The sequence below is a fragment of the Protomyctophum bolini genome (genome assembly GCF_963924005.1).
Source record: "Protomyctophum bolini genome assembly, chromosome: 2".
Taxonomy (NCBI): domain Eukaryota; kingdom Metazoa; phylum Chordata; class Actinopteri; order Myctophiformes; family Myctophidae; genus Protomyctophum; species Protomyctophum bolini.
This window is the reverse complement of record NC_137863.1, coordinates 8,398,456-8,407,844: the sequence shown is the minus strand read 5'-3', so window position 1 is coordinate 8,407,844 and position 9,389 is coordinate 8,398,456. Positions and strand designations below refer to the sequence as shown.

Sequence of the window (9,389 nt, the reverse complement as noted above, 5' to 3'; positions counted from 1 at the left end):
ATGGCATCATGGTTTATGCATTCAATATTTTACCCTACAGAATTACATATTTTCTGATAATCAGATAGGTAAAGTTCCACACCAGGATATAAATAACGTAGATATGAATGAGTTACATATATAAGAAATAGAAGTAGTGATGAATGTAGGTCTACTACGGTATGTCTGTCCTTTACTAGCTGAAGGGAATATAATCTTGGGATTGGTGTTCAAATATAGCCCGAAACCAGTTGTTAATTTGTTATTGCAAATATAAAAAATGCGCACATAATATGCATGAAGCATATGTCATTGTATGGAAACCTCTTTGGCTGCCTGCAATATGATTCTTGCTACCTTTATTGCGACAAGCAACAACGAAAGTACACGGTGCCGATTTCACTCAGTTTAATACTGTACTATATCAGGTTTAGTTTAACCATTCGAAATATTTTCATTCAACTTTTCTACGCCTTCAGCCAGACCTAAGGCAGGGTGTGTCAAAACTTATCTCTTGACAAGTGCTCACTACCTGTTTTACAGGCCTAGCCACTCCTGCCAGCCGTAGCCTGTGGGGCGGGCCGAGCGGAGGGACTGTAGGGGTGGAGAGGGAGAGAAAGTGAATGCAGGATGAAGTGGTTACAATGTTGTTCTCCCAGGTGGAGGCCCCACCCCACCCTCCTCCCAGCTCTGTGCAAAACAATAAAAGCAGCCGGCGTCAGCAGTGCTACACTCAGAAGATCTCGACTCTCCTTTTGAAGCACACTCAGCCTCAACAATCCTAGAACCAGCCATGAGCAGCAGGAGATCAACCACCACCACCCGCTATGCCCAGTCCTATGCTGGACCAAGCGGCGGTCGCACCTCAAGCATGCGCAGCAGCTCTGCGGGTATGGGAATGGGATCTGTTGGTGGAGGCAGCTACGCTTCCAGCGGCAGAATGGGCTTCGGTGGTGCCTATGGCGGTATGGGTGGCGGTATGGGTGGCGGTATGGGTATGGGTGGCGGTATAGTACCTATCACAGCTGTCACATGCAACCAAAGCCTGCTGGCCCCCCTGAACCTGGAGATCGACCCCAACATCTCGGCAGTCCGCACCCATGAGAAGGACCAGATCAAGGGCCTGAACAACCGCTTCGCCTCCTTCATCGACAAGGTCAGTTCAAATTAATTCTTGTGTGATACTTTTACTTAGCTATGTTCCATATCTTAACCCTCCACGCCAGTAACTGGGATGTGCATGTGCTCCATCTGGATTACATGCACCTTTTAGTCAAATGTTTTGTCATGACACCTGCCAGAAGGCAATGTTCACTCTTCCAGTGTTATAACATTGTTCTTCTGAACTAAAAAATACTTTGCAATAATGCCCCAATTACATAGCACGTGTAGTGCAAGTGGAAGTGTTTGATGTTGCACAAGATAATCTATTTATATCATACATTGCAAAATATTGTGTCATATGACAAAATCATTGCATTTGGCATTGGTCAACTCTCCTGGAAGACATTCCTTTGGGCAAGACTGTACATCATGTGAACATGCTGACTGAGCTCTCAGAAACATGACATAACCCTCAGGAATCTGAGCCTGTGGCTTGAAAAGAAAAACAAGATAAGCAAGGGACCTGTGAAAACTATCTCTCAGGTGGTGCATCCATTAATGAATTACTACCTCTGGGAGTAATTAAAGCTTATAAACCTTTCAAAAGCCGTTTCTAATCATCATCCATTTGAGAATTGTAATTTGACACATTGTACCCCACCCTTAGGTAAAAAAAGAAAAAAAAAAGTTACCCTGCGGGCCTTGTTTGGACTTGTGAAGGTGTGTTTTTCCCACTATCTAAACATGGGTGTGGGGAACTTCTATTGCCCTGACACACCCATCTCGAAACTACGAGCCTGGCTGGCAGAATAGGGAACTATCTGCACCATGCCCGCAGAGTCCAAGGTCTGGAATTTGCACATTGTGACTATCACCTAGTTGTTAAGGGCAACAGGAATGCCAAGTGTGAAGCTGTTAAATGGCTTCTTGCGTGGGTATAGGCTCTTGCATTTACAAGTTGATTTACTATCAAGTGATCTTCTATCCCTGCACTAAACAAAGCGATCATCCCTTAATACTGAGTTCCTTTGTCTGCTATGGTTTATCAGCCACACCTATTTTTTTATGGCTGAGTGTGTGTGTGTGTGTGTGTGTGTGGCCTTCGGAGCTCAGCGTACCATGTGAGGTGAGTCAGAGCCAGACAGGAGATAGGTGAAATTCTTAAAGCTATACGCACACTTTTCCATGGCATACACAGTCTGGATAGGTTATGAAATGATATGGTTGTGGACAGGGTGTGGCTGTCCAGAAAGCCCATCCCAATGATGCTATCTAGGAAGCCATGTAGGTAAAGGTGTGGTCTTTTTGTGTTCTGCTATGCTTGTTCAAACTTAACACAGCAGCATACCACCATCTCACACGCCCTTCATCTCCATTGAAGTTCAAGGCCATAAAGAAACAGAAATGAAGTCTGTGTAAAACACATCATACTAAAAACAACGCCACACATCTACTCTGTTCATTCCTCTGCCTTTACTGCTTCAACCTACCAAACTTTTATTTTAGAATGACAGTATTTGCCAGTCGTAGTAGTAGACGACAGTGTGACAGATGTGACAATGTCTCTCTCTACTCTCTCAGGTACGCTTCCTGGAGCAGCAGAACAAAATGCTGGAGACCAAATGGAACCTGCTGCAGGGACAGACCACCTCCCGCTCCAACATCGACAGCATGTTTGAGGCCTACATCTCCAACCTGCGCAGACAGCTGGACGGGCTGGGCAATGAGAAAATGAAGCTGGAGGGAGAGCTGAGAAACATGCAGGGCCTGGTTGAAGACTTCAAGAACAAGTGAGACTTGATGGCGTGATATTGTGAATATATATATTGATATTCTTATATATATATTTTAATGGCCAGAGAATGTGCATGCTAAGTGGGTCCCTTGTGTTTTGATAGGTATGAAGATGAAATCAACAAACGTGCATCAGTGGAGAACGAGTTTGTGCTGCTGAAGAAGGTAAGGATGAGGAATGGAGCAAGACCCTCCTGCCATTTCCTAATGCAGTATGAAACTAACCTACATCGTTACTTACATCTTTTTACAACACCTTTTTATAACTTTGTCAATAATTATTTTACCAGGATGTTGATGGCGCATACATGAACAAGGTTGAATTGGAGTCCAAGGTTGATGCTCTTCAAGATGAGATCAACTTCCTCAGGGCTGTCTACGAAGCTGTAAGTACTTGTATATAAAACTATAGACATATGTGTTGTTTTCTAGTTCTATTTCTATTGTTGAATGTGAGACACCACTGCCCATGCAACTGCAGTACAAATTGATGACATTGTAAAACATCAATTGGTTTGTGTAGGAGCTGCGTGAGCTTCAAGGTCAAATTAAGGACACCTCAGTCGTTGTGGAGATGGACAACAGCCGAAACCTTGACATGGACTCCATCGTGGCTGAAGTGCGCGCTCAGTATGAGGACATCGCCAACCGTAGCAAAGCTGATGCAGAACAGTGGTACAAAACCAAGGTGAGCAAACGACAAAAAAAAAAAAAAATCGTTTTAACACTATTACGTTTTTTCTGTTTTGTTTCATTTCTTTCTTGTTTTTGCTTTTTATTTAAAATGCTTTCCATGTATTCTTTATTTGTCTATGCCAGGTTGAGGAAATTCAGACAACTGCTGGACAGTATGGCGATGACCTGAGGCAAACCAAATCTGAGATCGCAGAGCTGAACCGCATGATCGCCCGTCTTCAGAATGAGATCGAATCGGTCAAGGGACAGGTAGGCATGCACTACAGAACCTCTATATGATCTATCATCTATGATGAATGGAATCAGTGTGAACCTCAGTGAACACATTGGTAGAGGTAGCGGGGGGTTAATTCCATGTCATTTGTGTGCGACAGAGGGCTAACCTTGAGGCTCAGATCGCTGAGGCTGAGGAGCGTGGTGAGCTGGCAGTGAGGGACGCCAAGCTCCGCATCAAGGACCTGGAGGATGCTCTGCAGAAAGCCAAGCAGGACATGGCCCGCCAGGTGCGCGAGTACCAGGAGCTGATGAACGTCAAGCTGGCCCTGGACATTGAGATCGCCACCTACAGGAAACTGTTGGAAGGAGAGGAGTCAAGGTGGGTGGTTGGAATTTTTACACTTTGCACCATTTACGGCCGTATACGTTTAGGAAAGCTCTGCCTCACACTGCAAAAACAGTCTCAGGAAGATTTTTGCACAACAGAAACAACTGAAACACATAAAGGAGAGAGAGTATATTATCCTTTTTAATCTTCCTGAAGTACTTTAGCTACATGTATACTCCTGAATGCTGAATGAAATACTATGCTTACACCTATCTGCTCCTATCAACAGGCTCAATGCGGGTCCAGCGACTGCCACCATTCATGTGCAACAGAGCTCTTCAGGTAAGCTCTATCTTTTAATCATTGTCACCAATCATCACCAGAGAATGAAAAAAAATAAACGTGAACATTAAACAGCCTTTAACGAAAACAACTATGAAACTGGCTGACCGCTCTTTTCTTAATCCACAGGTTTCTCCAACTCTAGCTCAGGCGGCGGTGGTGGTGGATTCGGCTATGGTGGAGGCTATGGAAGTGGAAGTGGAAGTGGCTATGGAATGGGGGGTGGTATCACCAAATCTTCAATGTCAACCCAGTCCAGCTCCAGGCGCTACATGTAAAACCCTAACAAGTGCAAAAATCGGTTCCCTTTTTCCATGGTGCTAATCCCACACTCTAAACCGTTCCAGTGAAAGAAAGGTTGAACATCTAGTGATCCTAAGATTTTCTTTTTCTTTGAAATGTATCTCTCTCACACACACACACACACACACACACACACACACACACACACACACACACAAAAGAGCACTCTTCTCTCTCTCTTGTGTGCGTGCATGACCCCACACACACCCATACCCACAGTCCATAGATATGTTACACTGCCACCTGTTGGGTTTCCAGGATCAATAGATGGTCTGCCTAAACTGCACTGTTGAACATCAATGACAGGAGCTACTGAATGTAAAGGCAACCTTAAAACACACATCCGCGAGGTCAGCCACCAACACTGTTATCATGTTATCAACACTGACATCTAAGTAACAGAACAAAAGAAGACAATGGTCTTGAGAAAAAGTTAAAACGAAGATAGTGAAAGCATTTTGTGGACATTTGCAGTTGCATATGGTACAGTAACAGTACATACTAAATGTGTATGTAATACACCAGACATCAGGCTCCTATAGGACAATTGGTACAGTATATGTGTATGTGATACACCAGCCATCAGGCTCCTATAGGACGACTGACTTTATGCTATGCATTTTTTTTTTATATATATATTTTTATCCCACGATTTTGTAACCCATTTTTCACCCCTGTGTCAATCATCTAATGTGATCCTGGGCTCTACACACCCTCCACCAACCTAGTCACTATATATGGGGGACAAGGGGAGAACAACGGACTTAACTCATGCTTCCTTCAATGCCTGAGTGTCCAAGTTGCTCCTTTACACCTGACAGGGGGGAGTTTCCCTGGTTGGACGTAGCGTGTGGAAGGAACACGTTATTCCAACCAGTTCCTTTCCCCTCTCACAAAACCTTCTTTTAAAGTAGCTATTCATATGTATTTGTTATTTTATTTTCTGTTTGGCAGTTAGTTACTGATGTTCTAAAATGTACCATAATGCAGTGTTCTGTAAAATGTTTTGTACAATTCTTGGTTTTGCTTTTTCTGTTCGCTGAAACTATGTGCAACCAGATTTATTTTGTTGCAGCAATTGAATAAATAAATAAATCTGAGATCTAAAATGTCTGTCTGAAAATGTTTTTGAATAAGTGTATGGTATTTTGAAATCTCCTCAAATTGGCTAGTTGGCCTATTGAACTTGGTCTTATAGTAGGAAATACAAAAGAATACTATTATCCTCCTCTTCCTCATCCTCCTCTTCCTCCTTTTACTTTTACTAATAAATCAAATCTATTATATGGAAAACAAGAGGATGATCTATGACCAGTCAGACCAGATGCATTCATTCCCAGCAGGCAAATCAGGCCCTTGCCACCAGGGGCCCCCCGAAGGCCAACAAACTTTACCCCACACCAATGTAGGCCTACATAAGTGTACCACAAACCCCAGGGGCCCCTCCATATGTGTTCAATGACAGTGACACGGTATGGTCAATCATGATTGATTCCCTTCAAACGTTATCAATTCTAACAAAGGAAGACCATGCACAAGCTTGACACAAATTGATCCTTATTATGGGTGAGAGTAAAGAAAGAGAAAGAAAGAGCATTAAGAAAAAAAGTGGTACAGTGATAACAATAGTGAACATCAGGGAAAACATTTTTAAATGTTAATGTTTTAAACTTAAAGGAGCATTATATAATATAATTGGCCTTTAATGTTCATCATAAGATGCCACAATTTCTGTCTATTCACAGAAACCTGCCTACCAATGACATCATAGATGGGTATTCCAAGCTAATAGAAACGACAGCCTTTACTTACATTAATAAAAAATACATTTTTTTCCTCCAAAAGTTTTATCCCGCGATTTTGTAACCCATTTTTCAGGAGGTTCAATGCACTCCATGAGTCCTTTCCTGCAGCCGCAGCGTTGACTGAGACACCCCTTTGTGCAACGTGATCTCCCTGCATGCTTTTGGCATTGGTGGCAGGGAAAGCAGCCGTGGCACCAACTGACCATTCAGGACTCAGTTTTAAAGATCTATAAGGGTCCATTTGGTTACTCTCTATCATTCAGCTGGGGACCACCTAGAACCCCCTCAAGGACCACTGGTTGAAAACTATCGCTATAGTGTATCCTGAAGTACTAGAATAGGCTGAGACCAAGTCTCACACAGGAAGAGGTTGAGTTAATTGTTTTTTAATGCAGCATCAAAAAATGTGTCTGACAGAGTGGTAACCACTTTGATCTTATGCAAAGCAGGAGGGATGTCTGCCGATGTATAGAAAATAAATGTGGCCTTTTGGCAGTTGAGTAACTGGTAGAACATGGTTAATACCCGAAGGTCATGAATGTATCTTAAATCTTATAAAATTAATTGAAGCTCATTGAAGCTAATTTAAGTATATTAGCATGTGTTTGCCACTAGCTATGAGTTCGGTAGTGTCATATCCCTAATATGTATGGCATGGTGTAGTACAGTTGAGTTTGGGTTTTGCAGCAGCCTACTGACAGGAAATATTCTGAGCATGTGTATCGGATGGATATTCTCTTGAAACCACATGGTTTCATGGAAATCATAACCCTACATTTCTTATCTCTTTACACAACTAACAGTAATAAAACAGGGGGAGTAAATTATGCCACTCAGTCACACATCATGATGATATCTGATTATCAGATCTAATTGTGAAAGTACAACAGAGGTTAATGTTATGGTCATGAAGTGTGTGTGTGTGTGTGTGTGTGTAATTGTATAGTCTTCCAATGGTGGGGGGGGGGGGGGGGGGGGGGTGTTGTCGCATAACGTTAACCTCTGTTGTACTTTCACAATTAGATCTGATAATCTGATATCATCATGATGTGTAACTGAGTGTCATAATTTACTCCCCCTGTTTTATTACTGTTAATTGTGTAAAGAGATACGTTTATGATTTCCATGAAACCATGTGGTTTCAAGAGAATAACCGTCCGATACACAGCTCAGCAGCAAGGTGTTAAGGTCTCCACACACAGGGCGCGGATTTGGATTTTTAAGCGGTTTTCCGAAAAACGCGGCCGGTGGCTGATATTTGAGTTAGGCCATCTGTTAAATATCACATGCTTGCTATATGCTTTTGAGCAAGAATTATGGAGTTGGTTACCTTTATATAATGACACATTTATGTATACAATAATTTGGAACATATTATAAGTTATCGGATAATGTTGAAAAATATTCACCAATAAATGACAATTTTAACAACATAGCCTATAATAAATATTAATGTTAATAAATATTTCAATCAATCAATCAATATGAGTTTTACGCAATTTACTCACATTTGAAATCTGAATATTTAATTGGATTCCCCAATATTATTTATAATAATAAGTTTCTATACCTTTTTGGTCAAAAAGATGCTATGCTAAGGAAAAAAAAGAAAAAAAAGAACTGTTGTGACTGAATCGCTTGTCTGTATTTGACCTGTAAAAAGGAATAAAAACTAATTTATGACAAAAAGATGCTATGTAATATAATGTCAGTATAGTGGTGGCCGTCAATGTTGAGGGCTTAGCATCCATTTTTGAGTTATACATAGATAGGCCTACAGCAGATTTGGATTCAGCAGCCCTTAATACCCCTAGAAAGCATGTATGTAATAAATTAACACGATTTGCCTTCAGCACTTTAAATAAGCACATTTTCTCAAATCAAGCCTATAGTCTACACTGTTTGGAAGAAGATTTCATTTATTTTTGTTTTGGGGACATGGTTACGTTGCCTGTTAATTAAGGTAAAATGTCACACGAGGGCAGTATTGGGCCATTTCTCTAGTGAGAGCGTGTTGCACCTCGCCTCATGAAGCATGCTCAACACAATGCATGTGTGCCACACTGTTTACTTTAGAGGATATGAAAAGAAGAATGGCAACTAAAAACCTCCCGCAGCCACTAAGCCGGGCTCTCATTTAGTGTCACCACCATTCTGTGACAGCACATGCAAGCTGTCATTGTGTGACAGAGGGCCGTCTCAATCACTTTTGCACTAACCGTAACAATGGTTGAAAGAACATCAACTGCCAGGTGGAGTAATAAATCTCCACTGTAGTTGTGTGTGTTTGTTGTGTTGGTACACTTTACTTTGAAACCTGGTGGAATGAAGTTCCAGGGGAACACGTTTGCGGATTTGTGTCTTGTTATATTTAATGTTGTTAAAGTTATAGGCTACTGCGGGATGGCACACGGTCATGTATGCAGCCATTAGCCCGCATGGTACCAGTACCAGCCATTAGCCTGCATGGTACCAGTACCATAATGCAGCCATTAGCCCGCATGGTACCAGTACCATAATGCAGCCATTAGCCCGCATGGTACCAGTACCATAATGTATGCAGCCATTAGCCCGCATGGTACCAGTACCATAATGTATGCAGCCATTAGCCCGCATGGTACCAGTACCATAATGCAGCCATTAGCCCGCATGGTACCAGTACCATAATGCAGCCATTAGCCCGCATGGTACCAGTACCATAATGTATGCAGCCATTAGCCCGCATGGTACCAGTACCATAATGTATGCAGCCATTAGCCCGCATGGTACCAGTACCATAATGCAGCCATTAGCCCGCATGGTACCAGTACCATAATGCAGCC

At 42.2% G+C, this 9,389-nt stretch overlaps 1 protein-coding gene across 2 annotated transcripts; it reads left to right on the top strand.

Annotated features, from left to right (window-relative positions):
- Positions 1-720: 720 nt before the first annotated feature.
- On the top strand, positions 721-5,871 carry LOC308328430 (intermediate filament protein ON3-like). 2 transcript variants are annotated; one of them, XM_080782247.1, is made up of 10 exons: positions 721-962; positions 993-1,135; positions 2,665-2,873; positions 2,982-3,042; positions 3,168-3,263; positions 3,401-3,565; positions 3,697-3,822; positions 3,948-4,168; positions 4,407-4,459; positions 4,589-5,871. In XM_080782247.1, exons 1-10 carry the CDS (start codon positions 773-775, stop codon positions 4,735-4,737), a joined length of 1,413 nt encoding a protein of 470 aa, XP_080638373.1. In that variant the 5' UTR covers positions 721-772; the 3' UTR covers positions 4,738-5,871. The 2 variants fall into 2 exon arrangements, with proteins under 2 accessions (XP_080638373.1, XP_080638372.1); XM_080782246.1 differs by having other exon boundaries at positions 721-1,135.
- The last annotated feature ends 3,518 nt before the right edge of the window (positions 5,872-9,389 follow it).

Excerpts from the sequence above, each read along its gene's own strand:
- LOC308328430 (XM_080782246.1), top strand. The coding sequence starts at position 773 with ATGAGCAGCAGGAGATCAACCACCACCACCCGCTATGCCCAGTCCTAT. Across the intron at positions 3,823-3,947 it reads TCGAATCGGTCAAGGGACAG|AGGGCTAACCTTGAGGCTCA; the intron begins GTAGGCATGCAC and ends TGTGTGCGACAG. Across the intron at positions 4,169-4,406 it reads TTGGAAGGAGAGGAGTCAAG|GCTCAATGCGGGTCCAGCGA; the intron begins GTGGGTGGTTGG and ends TCCTATCAACAG.